We start from the raw sequence: 19,583 nt of genomic DNA, 5'->3' as shown, positions 1-19,583 counted from the left end.
GATACCGGAATGTGGAGCAGTACTCTGCTGGAGAAACTCACTGTGTCGAGCATCTAATGGAGGCAGAGGGATGATCAACATTTGGCTGGAGACCATCCTGATTTCAGGGTCCGAAACAAAAATGTTGGCCATCTCTTTGCCTCCACAGATGCTGCTTGACCAAGGTTCCTCCAACACGTTGTTTTTTGCTATTGATTTTGATCCACAAAACTCACCACAAAGTGCTGCTGGATTACAACCACAAGCTCCTGGCTGTGGTTGATTGTATTAACTCTATAACTGGTGGCATAATCCTCAAGCACCTTGAGAAACACTCTCAAAATATTCCAAATGTTGTAGACCTGGAAAAGTAACGGCGATGCTCAACGGTTCACAAAACAGCTCTGCAGAAGGGAAGTTTCAGTTCGGTGATTTTGAACAGAATTTTCATCATTCATCTTTCTTCCGCTCCGCCCCTTCAAAATCTTCTTACAATTCGATCCTCACATGATTTTACTCTTGGGTCTCACCTCTCCATCAGCGAAGAGGCTATGCAGCATCCACACCAGGACCACCGGACTGGAAAAAACCTCCCCACATTAACTCATCCCACCAGCACTACATCCACTCTGCCCCTCAGCACCCTTTATCCCCCATACATTGCCACTTCGAGCTTACACGCCACCTCATAACTACATTGAGTCACTGTTGTTCTGTGATTTCATGTCTCCTGCTGTTACTTTGAAGAATTCTTTTGCCAAGAGTCACACTGTCACTATCATTTCCTGTCAGTTACCTTATGTTCATATATTCTTAAATCTAGCAATACTTTATACAAGGCCACACTCAGCAGTTACTTGCACATTGTGTTTTACAAGATTGCTTTTATAATTTGTTTATGCTTATTGTGCTTTTTTTTTACACTGCATCAGATCTGGAACAACAATAAATTTTGTTGCTCTTTACACTCATGTACTTAAGAATGACAAACAATCTTGAATCTGCAAATATGCATTCATATTGTGAATATTTTTAATAGATTAAAGACATTATATTAAGTTGCAATTGTCGTCTTTACTGAACTGTGCTCAGGTTTAGAGAGTGGTGGAGTGAGAACCATCAAACACATGGTCTGTTTTGACACAAAATCGGAGTGTCTTTTAGCCTAGCAGTCTCAACTGGATTCATCACAGGGCTGGAAGCAAAATGTTACTATCAAACGTTCTTTCAACTCAGAATTTAGTATTCGATGAAAATCCACCAACAAATTTGTATACACAAACTTAAAGAAAGAAAAAGACACAACCGCAAAATTAAACTTGCCCGAAACTTAATGTAATTGAAATAAATTTTTATTGAGAGGACAGTAACACTGAACAAAAAGTTACAAAAAATTACAATAGATTTAGTCAAGGAACCTATAGGATTTTGGTATCGAATCTTTTTTGCTATATGGTTGATTTGATTTTCAATACATAATCAAGACTGGGAAATATCCCACTGGGTGGCAGTGTGGGACAAACCACGAAATGACACTATTTAAACTGCTTGTTGAGAAATCCTTCTGGATTTCCTATTACTTGGCTTGAAAGCACTAACTGCTTTAGTAACAATGGGGCATTCTTGTAGCAAAAGTAACAAAAGTTCTCTTTCGGATAACATTCCAAAAATATTTTGAGCATAAAAACGTGCAATGGTAATGTCTTTTACCATTTTTTTTAAAAAAAGAAAATAATTTTTACTTAAATACATGGGCAACGTAAAGCACAGATGATTCCTTGTGTGCAGTTTGAAAAAAAACCAAATAAATCCCTTAACATTTCATGAGATAGGGTCAAAATGATCCAAATATATATATATTTTTAACCAGGTAGTCACTCATAAAAGTCTAGTACAGGAAAACATTTGTACTCATTCACATAATCAATTTCTTTTGCATATTTATTAATGGGAATTTTAATTGAATATATAATGTGGCAGGAGGATTCAATTTACCTGAATGTAAATAGAGGTGGTGAATACCTTGAAAGCCAAAATTATTTCAGTGCTGAAAATGATTGCTCTTCTTCATAAAGACAATCAAAATGTCTGCCCAGGTACACAAAACTTTGGATCAGACTGTGTACAGACAACAAAATCCAACAAGTCAACTGCCAAATACATATATATTATAACAAAGAAAAAAGGTAATTTCTTTTGTTACAAGAATGGACTGAGTACAATATTCTTACAAATTATGAACACCTTTACAAAAATAACTGAATAAACATTAACCCTCTTGAGGATTGCAATAATAATTCTGCATCAATATCAAATTATTCTTATTCAAAGAATACTTGGAATATGTGTTCAGTGGCTCTGTGCATTTCTCAGTCATAATGTGCATCACATGGCAGGTGTCGGTAGTTGGTTTGAAGGCATTAAATATTGATGTATATTTGGAAGACTAAAATATATTCAGTTATACTTGGGTTAATTTATTTTGAAACCAAAATACTAAATTTTTAGTTACTCGAACCTACCAGAAGGTGAAAAGCTACTGAAGTTCAACAATCACAAAAATTTCAACTTCATCAAGTGTACTCTGATTCAGCAAGGTTACAATAGAGCTCCAAGGATGGTGGTTGCTGCACAATGGAGATTATGGATAACAAAATTGCATACAAAAATAAAAATCCATTTATTACTCAAGAAGGTTAATGCACAAGTTATTTCCAAGAAAGTCAGCTTTGAAGAATCAAATATAGTCCCCAGACTAATACAAAAACTGAATACAAAGTACACACAACAGGAAACTGAAGGAATGCAGTTTATCCCACAAAATAAAGAACCAGTAATTCTTCAGTTTCATGAGTACTAATGGGATGACCTTCTCACCTTACAGAGCTGTTTCAAGAGGCATTAGCAGCCAGATTCTAACATGGGTGACGGTGGCCAATCATGTAAACTGATGGAAATCTATCACAAATTCTTTTTATTCCATAGGCAGAAAATAAACAATTACATTTATAAAATGATGTTTTTCATGATGTGCAAACTTGCATCAATACGGTTAAGATGCATCATAACTCTTGACATTTTTTGAGTTCACTGTTACAAGAGGGTATGACAGGAATGACTTGCCACAACGCGGCATGGTGAATTTTCAAGTTTGGCCAGTCGGTCAGGGAAACACTCAACATCAGGCACTTCTCCAGGGATAAATTGGCTGCCAAGTCACCTGCCACAGCTGGTTTTGAAACATTCAGATCAAGGATAAACAGACACCTAGGAATAGGTCCACATGTCATTTTTTTGTGTCTAAAAGATGTACAGGGCAAGGGAGCATAGAAATGGAAATTTAATTTAACATGAAAACTTTCAATGTTAGAGATGTGACCATGTTTCAATGGCAGTAAAATAAGTTATCAAATTGGTTAAATTAACAATTGTTTGATAAAAAATTGTTATTTGATTCTCTCCCATAAACCTCAGCATGACTTTCTCAGTTCCCAGAGTACTATATAAGACTCAACACTGACCAACCACAATGTTTCGCTATCAGGAAAAGGGTGTGGGGGGGTGAACCTAAGTTTTCGTTACATACACTAACGTTGAATTCTTACTAAATGTAAAAGGTCAAATTTCTCTAAAGTTAGCTATAAAAACTAGAAAAATTGCAACAGGGCATGACGCACATTCGAGGTCACTTTGGAGATTTATGTATTGGAATTTGGCCATTTGACCAGAAAAGTATAAATAAAAGGGAACAAACAGCATAAGATGACTTCATTTTATGATTTGCAATGGGTTCTAGGACTGCTTGTATAGATTGTATCACTGTCGTATTTCAGTTAGAAATATGATTTGGTGGCTGGAAAATACTAAAGACATGCTTATGATGCAATCATACTTATTAGAATTCAAAGGTATTTGTAGTTAAATATTGAAGCTCTAAAGAACTAAAGATTTTTTTAATAATCTTAAGATTTTATCTTTCACAAGATCTGTTCAGGTAGACCTTACAACCCTTTACTGAAGGCCAATGATTCAATGTCAGCGACCTCAACAACACACTAATAAAAATACAACATCCAAAAATACAGATAACACACCTCAAATCCTCACTCATCTGAAGAAAGGCATCAAGCAATAGCAAAGAATCTCTCTCTAAACATAGTTGCAACACTAATGCATGTTACCTTGCAGTATGCTAATCATGAGTAATAAGTTAATTCTTAGAAATAACCACAAAATAAAGACTCATCTTTTCCATTATAAACCCAATTTTGATAACTGCTATTAAGACAATTCTTGAACATTTTAAAGTGTATTGTCAAGCATGTGCAGCAGATATAATGTAACCAAAGCAGTACTTTCTTTTTGCAGCATATGAAGGTTACTGAGGTGCAGTGTTTTTATTTTAATTCCTTATAACAGAACGCTCACCATACACAACCAGCAATCTACTTGTTTTTATCTTTCAAACAGCCTTCTCAGTTAGGAAGGAAACTGCAAGAATTCTCCTTGAGTCTGACACAAATGCTGCTTAGTGCTGGGCTCACAGGAGGCACACTTCTTTGAGATGTGAAACAGATCATTACTTCTTCCTCCCCCTCCTGTTCATGATATCACACTTCTATAACACAAATTAAATGCAAGTAAAGCTGGTGGAAAGTTTCATTTAGCACTAGAACTCAACACTCCCAACTACTGGGTAATTTTTTTTTAAATCAAAAAAATTCCTCTGTTAAATCTCAGTTAAAACCATTTCCCTCAATTTAATACAATCAACATACAATTCTTATAGCTGGCTCTATTTTAATTTACATTTCTACATTTCATTTTCCCATCTCCATAACTTACATTTCCACCAATTCAACATCACTACTTCCACTAATGCTTAGCTAGGAAGCTGTCCAAACACAAGCTACTTACAATTCTGATGGGGAATGTTACATTAATTAATTAATATCTCTGTCCAAAATTGAACAGTTTAGGAATGATGTTAAGGCATTGGAGGATATCCAGACCAGGGCTGCCAGAGTGCTACCAGGGATAGGATGTCTACACTGTGATGAAATCAGAGAAAATGCAGTTACTCTTAACAGGAAGGCAAGTTTAAGGATAGATTTAGTGGAGTATTCAAAATTAAGGATTTTTAATGAAGCAAATGGAGAGATGGTTTCTCCTGTCAAATCATTTGATGACAGAGGTTATAGATTTACAATAAGTTGCAAAAGGATAAGAAATTAAATGACTGCCCTCTTCCCTTACACATACAGTGGAATAAAAAAAAGTAGTGGAAGCAAATGGGTAATCGAAGTTCAGGAGCTCAGGTTGAAACTAGCTTGTTTTTTCCTAAAAGAGATGGCATAGACATGAGGGGACAAGTATTTCCCTTCATGAATTTTTCCTTTCATGTAGTGTACTGTAACTTGGTACTCTCGATTCATTGCTTTTGTTGATTACTACACTTCTAACCTTATTTTTTTTTTTAAAAAGGATTAATTCAGTGAAAGTATCAATCATTGGAAATCTACTACTGACCCATATCTGCTAATAGAAAATATATTTGAAAATATTTCAGCTGTAAATTCAACTACACACCAAAACATTGTGGGATAAAGGCAGCCAGACAGAGCAAGAAATTGGTTTATAACATTATGTTTACAACTTTAATTTGATAAGTCACATCACATTATGTTAACTATTTGAAGGGAGAAGGGAAGTTAACAACTTATTACTTCAGTTTCCTTGGAATAAAAAAAAACTACCAGTTTCTTTTACAAGGAATGATTAACAAACAATCCAATTAGAACAAACTGTAATAAACTATTTAAATATGTACTGAAAATGAACACCGTCTTTTACCCTTTCTTTGTAAGAGTATTGATCTATTTGCATCTTGCTCACATGGCCTTTATTCACGTGATGTCGTAGAGCAAGAAAGTGATTGAAAGCCAAAAGCAGGAAACCCCCTACCCAATTTTCTCCTTTTCTACTGACCTACATAGAAGCCAACTGTAGAAGTCTTATGACTCAGCTGAGATCACCTGACAAACAGATAATCAAAAGGATTTTACTGTTCTGAATGGCTCAGCTGCTCAGTGTGCTTTTGGAGGAATTAAGATATTGATTCAATAAAACATCATTAGATAATAGCATCTAATACAGTATCAAGTGATCCTAGTATATCAGATTCAGAAACAGATACTGTCAACTTGTTTAATGAATAGTAAATTCCAAAACATTCTTGTTCTGAATGTACTATGCCCAAACAGATTAATTTTCTAATTCACTGGCTCATGAAGGTCTGTTCCTTTCAGTTACAATCAAACAGTGTGCCAAAATAACAGGTAAACTTCAGCCAATGAGTATTCCTTTCCTGAATATCTGGCTCCACTAGTGAGCACAATTAACAATGTACTAAAAGGGTTCTTTCGAGTTATTATACAAAATTATAAATGGCTCCTTTGCTTTAAAATAAAAGATTCTATCAATCCACCTCCACAAATATAACAATCATAAAATGTCAGGGGAACCACGGGAATCATGTGTCTACATTTACATGTTAGTACATGTTTACTATTTCACGAACTGTAATCGTGTCTTCCAGGAGTTCCATCTAATCATTCAAATTAACACGATCTCTTACTTGGAAATATGATAGAGGCCTAATACCAGGAGCCGCACAGAATGTAGTTAGCCATCTAGAAAACAAATCTTTTTCTAAAGCGACAGATGAATTACAAAAATAACCTATTGCATTCTGCAAACAAATTACACTTCATAACATTGATTAGGCCTTTATCACTGATCCATCCTTCAGACCTGAAGTTTGAGGAAGGGAGTCAGAGGGAAATACAGTATAAATCAACATTTTCATTCAAATCTTTAAAAACAGGAAATATTCTCAACCTTGGAGGCAGACTTTTGAAACAGTGTGTCAATTTACAACAATCATAGCTCCTATTCTGTGTCTTTTTCTGATTAGGTTGTGTATTGAGTGTTCTTCAAAGCTTTTCAAATTATAGTCCCCATCTTGGTCCTGACTGAGAAGAAACTGCCATTAAACACATTAGCTACAGGATACTGTCAATATTCTTGGCATTATATAAAACTTTCAGCCACATAATGAACAAAATAAAAAGATTCTACAGCACCAGCTTCTGTAAAGGCACTTTCTAAGGACTGTCCTTCAAAATATTAATTAAAATGGATCAGCGCAATTGCTGACACCACCTCTTTCCTATAGCAAATGACCAGCACAAAATATCAAATTTGTACCAGAGTTGGCGCTTGTACCAAAACATTAATGGCACAAGTACTGGACCCGTGCAGCACGAGTGTTCAGTATTATCAGTTCCAGCATTTACTACAGATATTGCATCTAGGTGGTACCAGACCTGTACCAAGATCATTCCAGTACATTAAAACAATAAAATACTGTGCTAGCAAAAGCCCCCATATCATTACAATTATTCCTAGTGAGAGGTACCTAGATGCAGCATGTATTACTAACTAGCCAGAACCAACAAGACTGACATGATTCTAATGTGGTGGTATTGATATAAGCAACCTCCCAGATTTACATTTGAAACAATGCTACCTTTTTATCACATCATCCAATACAAGTTGCTGTACATCAATATGAAAACATAATCAGTAGTTAGGGTTCAGAGAGTAACAAAAAGGGTTTGGAAAGAGCTGGCCTGATCCAATTTTTATACTGGTCAATTACTACGTTCTTCCCTTCACTCTAATAAATAGGAATCATGAGCATAACTTCAATTCCTAGTGCAGTTATTGTCTGACACTGATTAACAAATAGCAGCTATCGGTCTCACTGCCCTCCCAACGCTGGTACATTATGAAGTACGTCTGCAAATGCAGTCGGCACTTTATGCAGGCATTTACAAACTGAGCTGATGGGTGTGGTACAGGGACATTCGCCCCTCCTCACAGAAAATCTCTATTTTATAGATTAATATTTCAGAAATACCTGACCAATAAATATGCAGTACAAGGAAGCATTCAGTTTAAATGCTATGTTGTAAATTTGCAAGAGCAGCATTACATGTACATTATTACTGTACATTGTCCAAGGTAAACAGTGGTGTTTTGAATTGTAATCCAGGCTTGGCATTGGCTCAATTAAATTAGGTTAACCATTGAGATCAATTGGAACATAACAAAGGCACCAAGTATCATACTGGTCTTGGTTTGGCATGACTGCAGAACTCTCCTCCCTCTCAAATATTCACCAGAAGCTGGCAAGTTAATTTGAAAAGTGTCCTACATCTATAAGATTAACCTTATTTATTAAACATTAGTTATTAAATTGCAGAATTTTTGTGTAAATTGGGAGTGATTCTAAAGGGCAATAAATTAAATTACCTGGAATTAAAATCTAGCATCTTTAAATCCATAGCAGTTGGCAAAAGGAGGCATTAGAATATCTATCTGCAAATTTGGTCTATTCGCTCGTCGTCTACGACAGCTTGAGGGTAGTTTTGATCATCTGTTAGAGGAATTAGAAGTTCCCTGTGATCTGATGATAAAGGCTTGACCACAAACTATATTTATTTATAATTTTGTCTGTTACCAACTTGAATAGCAGATAGGAGGTAGGGGAAGGGTTGTAATCACCAGTTTTGTTATAAGAACCAAGGATAAATTATGATACTTCATCATTTGAGAACTTCTTTGATCACAGATCATTACATGTGATCTGACAGCATCACAGGTAACCTACCTGAACTTCGTAAATGATCTGTGATACAGATCTATTTCCAATGGAACCTCTAGATCATAGAATAGGATTTTCAGGTTTTTGTGTTTGCTCTCTGTCCTAAGTGATTTAAAAAGCATTCATTCTGTTAGAATAAGTAGACACAATTTTACAATGTCTTATTTTATTTTAACTTTGCTTCCTTTGTGGATAATTATTTATTGATTATCCAAGAAGTGACTGATCTCCGTGTGAAAGATCTATTCTACGGTCTACATTACTAATCTGCATTTGCTTTAACATTTCATTTTCCCCATGTTCCAGCACATGCCAATTTTGTCCATCAAATTATTTTTTTGATGGAGAATGCATTGAAAGATTTAATTTAGTCGGAATTCAGTAAAATTGCATCTGGAGACCTGTCAAAACAATGGCCAATACAGCAGAGTAAAATAATAACCAGAAAAAGTCCCCTAAATCCCTGTTTCATGAAGATAGGCTCATTAATAATTTGTAAAAATATTAGTGACATCAGTCAAAGAACTCCAAAGAAAAGGTCCTGAAAAACAGCCCAAAGGATACTGAATTTTTAAAATGAGATCCCCTGAATAGGGTAGCGCTCCTGACTAAATTTTTTTTGATTATAGCACTAATTTTTTTATAGTGCTGTAGTAATTTTAGCTTACTAATTCTCAAACCAAAATTCCTTGAGGAACATAAACTAATCAGTCATTTGTGGAGTTCCCTGTCAAAAATCAACAGCATCTGATTATAAAACTAACAATAAAACTGTTAGAGGTACTTTGATATTTTTAAGATTTCTAACAATCATGTACAACTAGAGCTGCAACCAATCTGTACAACACAGACAATTTAAAGAAACAGATCCCTTTCAACTAGCAGCATTTAAAAACTATTAAAATTAACCTATTTAAATCTCATTATTTTCTCTGAAGCAGAGCACCTTTTATTTTATTGGAAACAGTATTTTCTTTTGGTATTATAAACTAAGAACAACAGAAAATTTTCAATCTATAACAAGCGACCACACACTAAATTTGCAGGAATGGTGTAATATGCACTCTTTTCTTAAGATCAACTGAGCAAAATAGGATCATAGCAAGGATGTGTTTCTTATTCAGATGCACCAATCAGCAAGTGACTGATATTCAGTGCAACTCTATTTTACAAGTGTGATTCTGAACACAAGAAACACAATGGAAAATTATGATTAACTACAACTGGACAATACATGCATAAATATACATGTTTCTAAAAGGCACAAAATGAACAAGTTATGTGCAACTCTTTCACACAAAGAATACCTAAGTAAATGCATATTCAATTTAATGCCCAGAATAAAAAATGATTCTTTAAAGTGATATTGTTATTTGCCTTTATACATTAACAAATCCATCTGAAGCCTTTTAAATTAACTCAGATTAATTTAATTAGATTGCTGTCCCACATCGTGGATGGATAGAAATTGTTATAAAGTTGGTAAACTTTTTAAACTTTCAATACTGTGAACATGCCTGAAGAATCGATCTGGACTCCTACATGTCATTGTAAAGCAGGAGTATCATTTAAAAACTACAATATCATATGGAGAGTATTAGCCCTTTCCGTATTTAGGAGATGAAGTGGAATAAACTAGGAAAACAAAAATTTGCTTTATGATCACAAGGACAAGGACCCAGCTTTTGTGAAAGGGAAGGAAAATTCTGCAGTGTCTTTTTTGCTTCCATAAAGCTGTATTCATTTTTTTCCCCTAAAAATAGATATTTTCATGTGGAGGAGAAGCGATTTTGTAGGGCTGGGACAGAGGCAATGCCCATCCATTAAGAAGGCTGCAGCATTTTGTATATTGCGGTTTGAGCCAGTGCAATGACAACCGTTAGATAAAATATGCAGTTCATGAGGTTTTACAAAGTGCAAACAACGTCATGAGATTTCTATCAATGACACATCAAACTGTTTTATGAAAAAAATCCAAATAAAAAAACTGGTATATCTTAAAATGGAATGACTGAAATAAAACAGAAATATTTGAAAAAATTCACATTTCAGTGATTAGATGTGTAAATTAAATAAATCCATGTCCCAATAAAGTAATATTAAAACATCCCAGCCCTACTATTTTTTTTTTGCATTCAACTTTTTCTTATTAAAACTGATAAGGTTCTGAAGTGCGGAGGTGTCCACTCTCCCACGATTATAGTGGTACAACTGCTGCCCCAGAACAGTGTAGGACACGGGCTTTCTTACCAACCGCTTATTGCACTAACGGTAGCAATGTTCTGTCAGTATACAACACGGTTACATTCCAGAACTAAATAGAATTGATGCTACTATATTTTAATGTAAATCCATTTTAAATTAAGCATTCTTTCTAATAAATATAGGATGCTAAAACAAAAACATCACATTTAGTTGTGAGCTAGCAAGTAAACAGTAACAAAAAAAAAGCAGAAGTTTCTACATTAAACAGCCTCCAATTCTTGGAATTTTCAAAGATCTTCTCACACCATCAATAATTAGGATTATCCTAGCACTGGAAATTATCTTCTATCACATACACAAAGTTCCACTGCTCTGTTTGTGGAGCTTACCACAACTAATAAGCTAGGTTCAACAGTCAGTTGATTTAATTGACAATTTAACTGGTAAGCAGAATTTGAACAGTGGAATGGTGGAGATGGGCCTCTTGGATCTTATAAAACATTGGTAGTTATTCCCTACAATATATTTTCAAGTACGTCTTCACCTCCCTTTCCAACCTCCCACCCTCCCAAATTGAAGACTCCAAGCAAATGACTGAATTTCTGAACTACCGGTAATTAGTGACTTGCTTTGAGATCCAAGATTGGTCAAACATTTTTTCTTTGACCTATTTTCATGTTGCTTGATGAAGAGGAGTTTTGTGCTGCCAAACACTGAGGTAAAGGCAAAAGGAAACTATTTTGGAAAATAAGGAAAGACACAGACACAAGGTCTGACGCAGCACACACACGTGCGCACGCCACACACTCACACACGCGCACATACACACACACACAGAGCAGTTGGCTGGTTTCATATTGCATAATAGTGCTATGATCTTCGTAGGTAAACAATCTCTTTTCATCAGTTTATGAAACTATTGTCCCCGCACAGTGAAAGTTACAGTATGGCTGGAGACATGCCCGTAAACTGACCCCACTGGAATTGCAGGCTGCGATCTTCGGTTTCTTCTGGAGGGAATTTCCCAAACTTAAGCGAAGTACATAGTGCGCAAGGTGTCCTGGTGAATCTGCACAGCCTTGGCAAGAGCCTGAGGATCACGTCCATTACTCTGACCAGAAATGTGACTGCCTTCGGCACTATTAACAGTTGGAGAAAAATAATCAGAACTGAACAAACTCCAATATGTGCTGTGACTTGACATTTAATAACAAAGACAGTAATACATCATTGTAATATGATAAAAGCATTAAAACCCATTTCTTGTACATATACATTACACTGTGGAGTGGCAAACCTAGGTGTTGTATACATTACTACTACTGTGGTAAATATCCCAGATAAAAGTTTAAACTTCCCCATAAAAGTGAGCTTAATTTATCCAGATTGGAAATATACCAACCTGATTTCATCTGGTTCAAGTTTTAGTATCTTCAGATAAATCCAATCCTTCTGCAGTTTAAATGGGTTCAGGGTTTTGTCCTGAAGCATTGTAAATTGATGCCCCACCCCAGTCCAACACATCACCCCTGCCAACAGATGCTGCTCAACCCTCCGAGCATCTCCAGCAGATATAACTGTAATAACTGCTGAGGTGCTGTTAGCAATACTTATTGCTGCTTTAATCAATCTTATTGAGAAAAATCTTCATTCATGTACGGTACTGTGCAAAAGTCTTAGGCAACTGTGTGGCAGGTGACCAAGTGGTTAAGGCGTTGGACTAGCGATCTTAAGGTCGTGAGTTTAAGCCTCAGCCGGGACAGCATGTTGTGTCCTTGAGCAAGGCACTTAACCACACATTGCTCCAGTCCACCCAGCTGAAAATGGGTACTGACAAAATGTTGGGGGTTTCTATGTTATATTGACTGTCCTGTCGTACATAATACTTATTACAAATTACTATAAATTGCACATTCAGACAGAGACATAATGTAAACATTTTTACTCATCATATATGTGAAGGAAGTAAGAAATAAAGTCAATTCAATATATAAGACTTTTGCAAGTACTGTACAACAGTATTATTAGCAGAGTACACATTCAACAGTCTGAATAGACTAGGCCTTACCTGTCATGTTCTTTGTCCACCAAATGGTACCTTGCTCTAAATGCCACCAAATGTGCATAATAGGCTGGTGCTGGGATAGATACAGAACGCGTGCAGCGCACGTAGGTATGACATAGCTGATAGGTGAGGAGCTGAAGCTCATCCGCAGAGAAGCAGTTATCATCCCACAGAACATGATAGTGAGAGGGGCGACTTGTACCCTGAAACAAAAATAGTAACACTGGCAAAATATTGTAATTAGATTATCCTCACAGAAATTATTCTTGTTGGACAAGCTTCTTTAACTTGGCCTATATTACATACTGTTAAACTTTAGAAAGGGTTACAAAAACAGCGAAAAGCAAATCCAGCTATAGAATTGGATGCACAGGTATTCAAATGAAGAAACGAATAAAACTGAAAAAAATATTGATGGGCTCCTTTGCTTTATAAGGGGAGTATAATATATAAACTTATGCATATGAATGAATCATACACTTGTTAATGAACACCAAATATAATTCACTGAACTCATACTGATGAGCTGCATTCTTTTTAAAAAGTCAATTGAGTTAGACCTATTTTCTAGAATTTTTTCCCGATAACTATAAAATATCTTTCCCTTCAGTGTTCTTTTCTGATTTCTTTTTGAAAGTGGCAGCACAATCCACTTCCCACCATTTATGTCCAGGGAGTGAATGTCAAGTTACATGAATTTAGTCTGTGAGAAAGAGTTTTTTCAAGATCTCTTTCATTCCTTTGCATATCAAGTCAAGTTTTTTGTTTCTTGATCTTCTCCCAATCAAAATAGTTTCCTCTGCTGATTTTTAACATTATCTAATAGCACTCAAAGAAAATGATCCTAGAAATGAATCCTAGTAAATGTGGCACAGACTTGATTGCTGAATGGCCTATTTCTGCTATGTTTTATAGTCTAAATCTTTTCTGATCATCAAAATCTTCAAATCCTTCCAAAATGCACAGAATTAGGCATGGATGTATTGAAACTGATGTTTTATCATAGTTCAATATATCAATTAGGTTATAATTAAAATAATTTCCAATTTTGAATGCCCAAGTATACGTAGTCAGTCCAGTAGTTCTGAGGTGAGAAATTGGAGGACTGTTCACTTCAACCCAGAGAAAAAGGGAAAGGTTTGAAAGATGCATTAAATAGGTATAAAATTAAGAATTTCTATCATAGACATAGGGGAAAAATTATGCATTTGATTAATAGCTAGAACCAATTTTAAAATGTTAAGTGAATATGTTAAGACATGATATGGTGAAAGCAGACTCTGTGACATCTGAGAACAGAACTTTTTTAAAAAAAGAGTTGGGGGCAACATTAGATCGATAATTTTTATGGAAATTAAATGGCTCCTTGCAAAGTTTTACCCTGACGTTTTCAAACATGTAACAGTGACATTGCTTTCTTACTGTATAATATCTTAAAGAACACCAGATCAGCCATTATGGAATGAAAACACCTCAAACATAAATCATTTTTGAGAAGTATTGGATTTATGTAAATAAAAATAGCATACAAGATGCAACAAACAGTAATGAAAGGAACCACTAGATATGTCACCAAAAACTCTTCTACAAATTTCTGGAGAGCAAAAGATTGTGGACTCAGGCAGCTCCATCATGGGCACAACCCCCATGATATCTTCAAAAGGCAGTACCCATCAGCAAAGACCCTCAATATCCAGGACATGCCCTCTTCCTAAACCATGAACACTACCCTGTAATGTACTACTTATTTTTGTAATTTATATGTTTGTGATATTAAATCTGATTCTGATCATTCATTTTCTTTAGGCGGCAGTGATTGCAACAAGTATTTAGCAAATCACTAAGGATCTTCCTTGTCCTTCAAATTGTTTGACGGAATTTGTCACCTACAGATGATCCAACTAGAATAGGATAGTAAAACTGAAATTCAATTCAATGATTAAACCCACAAACTAAAACCAATTCCTTAAAAAGTTGATTGGTTCGCCAGGGCACCAATCATATCTAGCAATTACTATACAAATACAAAGATTAGGTCAGATTATCCCCAATCATGGAGGACAAATTAATATAAAAATTATGTAAATCAATGTGATTTTCCTGATAACTTGGTGTTCTTCAATTTAACTTTCTAATATATACACTGATCCTTAGCATTTTTATTCATCAACATGGCATAATATTCTCCACTTTCATTGATGATACTCACCGCCTCTCTTGACTCTTCAGAAATTCCTTAAACTACATTTTAGAAAAAACGAGAACATTTCAAGTTCTCTATCACAAACTTGGTTCATTTACCATCGACTCCATCTCTCTTCCTATGAACTGATTGAAACTAAATCATGTGATGTACAACTTTGGTGGCATACTTCATCCTGAGGCAAGCTTAATAGTACAAATCTGTGCCATCACCAAGTATTCCTGTTATTGACTCTCCAATATTGCTCAATTTTGAACCTGCCCTTGTCACCTATCGAAATCCTTATCATTGCTTTTGGCTACTTCGAGATTTGACTATTTAAATACACTCCTAGCTGGCCTCCTATCTTCACTCTCACCAAGTTGTGTTCACTCGTGACCCAAATCACAGCAATAGTGCTATAGAAAAAATATTACCCTTGCATGCTAAACCTCTTACCTTGCCTCTCTCTATCACAGTAAAAACTTTCAGCTGAATAACTTTGTGATATCAACTATCCCTGAATTTAATTGCTTCCTTTTTGGGAGACATGCCTTTAGTTACCAAGCCATTGGGCTCTGAAATTTCCTTTCTAATCCCTTTGCTTCTACAAGTAAATAACGTAACATTTCATGCTTGACTTGATGGTGGCACTCTGGCCTCAGTAAATAGCAAGGATTCAAACCCTTTTTAGAAGCCTTAATTTAAAATTTAGACTAACATTCAACGAGATGGTGCTTCTTCAGTTTCCAGTAAAATACGTTTTCTAGAAAGTAAAATTATTCCCCCCCCATGCCCTGATCTTAACACAAACAGATTAACATCCAATTTCCTTAAGACAACAATATTTCAATCAGTTGTAGATGGGCAAAAACATGGTGAAAAATACAAATGACACACAATGTCATACAAATCAACTTCTACTCGAGTTAAGTCATATAATGCTAGACATCAGTCATAAGTTCTTAAATGCTTTGGAAGCTTTCTCAGAAGTGTTTTCCTTTTTGAGCTTTTATATACAAAATGAAAGCTATGGGTGCTCAGAAAAAAGGAAAAGGTTTATATTGCAATAACTTTATCATTGTGACAGTAGCAGAATGTGCCCTTCGTCCATTCAGTTCACCAGTTTTCTATCTTCCCTCTTAATTCAATGCAATTCATTTATGCTGGCGCTGAGGAAAAACACATCCACATACAGCTTCAAGAAGTAAACTCACGACCCCCAAGAACAAAAGATTTAAGTTCTCAAGCTTGTATTCCATACCTGTATCCCAGCGTGGCTGCAGAGATAAAAATCAAACTCGTATGGGTGTGTGATATCTGTATCTACAGTAGTTCCGGCTGGAATATTTCCACTTCTCCCAACCTTTAAAACAGATTTTTAAAAAAATCTCAATACCCACACTCAGACTGCACAAATTCATTTAAGGCTCTCCTTACAGAAAACCTGTTCGATTTAATGTTCTTGTAACAGCCTTAATGTTTGCACCACAAAATTTACCAAACCAAACAGATAAGTTCTTACCCTTTCGTTTTTATCGGCACAGAATAATCGTGTGTGATGCCGCTTCTGCACTACGATATACGTAATACCAGGCTGATAGTCCTTCTCCAGGCTAATGCACGCTTCTCGAATTGCCAAAAGCTCGCAATACAATACCTACAGCAGAAAAGGCAATAGAAATAGTTTGCAAGAAACATGCTAAAAGATGATGGACTTCATTTACAGTATATCGAAATATACAGTGAAATGCATCAAATCAAGTCTGCTGGATTATGGTGGGCAGCCTGCAAATGTCAGCACGCTTCTGATGCCAGCATACTGTGGCCACAAAAACATTAACAGTCACGGGGAGAACGTACAAACTTCTTAGAGACAGTGGTGGGAATTGAACCCCAATCTGTAATCACTAGCACTGTAATAAACTAGCGCCTACAAAAAGATCAAGGATGAGGCATAGATAGGGCGGATAGCCAGCACCTGTTTCCCAGGACACGAATAGCAAACACCAGAGGGCATATGTACAAAGTTAAGGGAGGGAAGTTTAGGGGAGACATCAGGGGTAAGTTTTTTTTACACAGAGGGTTGCGGGTGCTTGGAATGACTTGCCAGGGATGGTGGTGGAGGCTAAAACATTAGGGGTATTTAAGAGCCTCTTGGACAGGCATATGGATGAAAGAAAAACAGAGGTTACGGGGTAGTGTGGGTTTAGTACTTTTTTAAGGAATACATGGGTCGGCACAACATCGAGGGCTGAAGGGCCTGTACTGTGCTGTAGTATTCTAGTGTTCTAATGTTGTTACTTCTTTGCTGAGTACCATGGGTAAAATAGACCTGCATAATTAACCCTGAAACAGAAACTGAAGGAGATGCTCAATTGTTCAAAAACCTTTGTGATGATAAAACAGTGCATATATCATGTCAGGCTCTAAAAAGGAAGAAATCAAACAGCTTTCAAGTTGCCGAGAAGTCGGGGGAGATACAATACTGTGTAAAAGTCTTCGGCACATGTAAAAATATTCTGTACAGTGCAGATGCTTTCAAAAACAATGAAAAGTTTCTAAATATCACAAAAGAGTAGTGAACAGTAAAAAACGAAATCAAATCAATATCTGGTGTGACCATCCTTTGTCTTTAAAACTCCATCAATTCTCTTAGGTTGATTTTTTTTTAAAGAAAATCAGCTGGTAGGTTGTTCCAAGAATCTTGGAGAACTTGCCGCAGATTTCTGCAGAATTTTGGCCATCTCATTTGCCTCAGTATATCTAGGTTAACCCAGGCAGCCTCGATGATGCTGAAATCAGGACTTAGAGGAGACCATTATATCCGAAACCATATTTTAAAAAAAACTCTAGGGTGCCAAAGACTTTTGCTCAGTGCTGTATGACCAAGATAGGGTGCAGACCAAGAGATAATAAATGACCCAAGTAGTAGTGGTGAAGTCATGTCAATCACAAATGATTTGCCTGAAGAAGCAAGGAGAGAAATGAAAATGAGAAGAGGAAAAATAGGGTTTTATTTCACCTTCATAGCATCTATAGCTTTTAGACTTTTAGTTTGCCCTGAACTAAGTTTGAAAACAAAATATTTTCCCAATATTGACTAATGAAATTTCAAGCTTTCATTCATTCAGTTTTAAATATAGGACACAGCTGATAAAAATAGTTGTTGACAAACAAACACTGACCTGACGAAACTGCCCTTCAGAAACCCCATCACGATAAAATATAATTCGCGTGGGCTTAAAACGAGTTGATTTGTAAAACTGGATGAGGAGTTCTCGAACCATCGATGCCAAATCTTGAATGATCTCCTGCCGAGGCCTCTGAACACGCACGGTAGCACAGTAGCGACTAGGATGGGCATCCATACTGCCTACAACCTAGAATGAGGTCACACCACAAGTGAGGATTGATTAAGACAATGACATTTATGAACAAAAACTGCAAAATGAGTGTAATTGAGACATCAGTGCCAGGCGGGTCAGAATGTTGAGCTTTTACCCCAAACCAAATTTACAGTAAGAATTGATCTGAACATGTAGAACGGTAATACAATTCTATATAGGTAGCATCAGAGAGAAATAATGAGAGCGACTGTTCCCTTTGATACCAGGATACATACTTTAGATGTATGCACTGTCAATGCTTCTGCCTGGTTTTGAATACTCAAAAGCCTACTGATGCATGTGATTCTTCATCCACATGTCTGACTACACACACAGATCTCTTCGCATAGCTGAGTCAAGTGGCCCTGCTGAACAATGTAGATGTAGAATAACATGCCAATAACTGCCCTATTCTCCTAGGCACCTCTCCCACCCTTCCCCCACATGATCTGAGCCAAGTTGTCTTAATATTCACAAGTTCCTCAGCTAGTTTATCAAATTCAAATAACATCTGGAAAATAGATGTGGCAAGTCAGAAAATGCAAGGATACCCCATGAAATAAACACAATTCTCAACAATATACAAGAAAATTACGATATAGTGAACTAGTTTTCCCTCACATGAACAAAATTCTTGGCAAGAAGATTTTGTATAAATACATACAGCAGCAATTGAGGGCTTCTTGCCATCTCCAGCAGGTGGGTGTGTGACATCGGCTCCCAGGAAAATAACAGGCTGCTGGAACACGGATGGTCTACACATGAGAAAAGAAAAAACTGACTGACCACAAATGTGATTATGTACTGTTTCTGAAAAATTCACATACGTACATCAACAGCACAGTATGATCAGAATATAAATGAGCAGTTGTAAATTCACCCACTTTTAACAACCATAACTATACTACGTCAATCATTCACCTTTAACACAAACTTAATTTCATGGTTCAGGCTGATATCCTACTTCAAATTAACGTGAGGAAACAGTCACTGTGCAAATATTAGATTCAGCTTTGGCGTCACTATTCCCAC

At 36.1% G+C, this 19,583-nt stretch overlaps 1 protein-coding gene across 4 annotated transcripts in view; it reads right to left on the bottom strand.

Moving 5' to 3' along the window:
• The window catches only part of LOC140719806 (protein argonaute-3), a 126,745-nt gene that overhangs the window by 2,856 nt on the left and 104,306 nt on the right, over window positions 1–19,583 (bottom strand). For 2 of the 4 annotated variants that reach the window (XM_073034702.1, XM_073034701.1), the window contains exons 15-20: window positions 19,216–19,306; window positions 18,351–18,545; window positions 16,688–16,822; window positions 16,427–16,528; window positions 12,984–13,183; window positions 1,316–12,054 (exon numbers count right to left, since the gene is read on the bottom strand). In XM_073034702.1, the coding sequence (XP_072890803.1) occupies window positions 11,946–12,054; window positions 12,984–13,183; window positions 16,427–16,528; window positions 16,688–16,822; window positions 18,351–18,545; window positions 19,216–19,306 (832 nt within the window). In that variant the 3' untranslated portion in view covers window positions 1,316–11,945. Of the gene's footprint in view, window positions 1–1,315; window positions 12,055–12,983; window positions 13,184–16,426; window positions 16,529–16,687; window positions 16,823–18,350; window positions 18,546–19,215; window positions 19,307–19,583 lie in introns of those variants that run through there. The other 2 variants (XR_012097007.1, XR_012097008.1) reach the window with 2 other exon arrangements.

This window comes from Hemitrygon akajei, chromosome 32, assembly GCF_048418815.1.
Source record: "Hemitrygon akajei chromosome 32, sHemAka1.3, whole genome shotgun sequence".
NCBI lineage: Eukaryota > Metazoa > Chordata > Chondrichthyes > Myliobatiformes > Dasyatidae > Hemitrygon > Hemitrygon akajei.
This window is presented reverse-complemented; position numbering and strand designations above follow the sequence as displayed.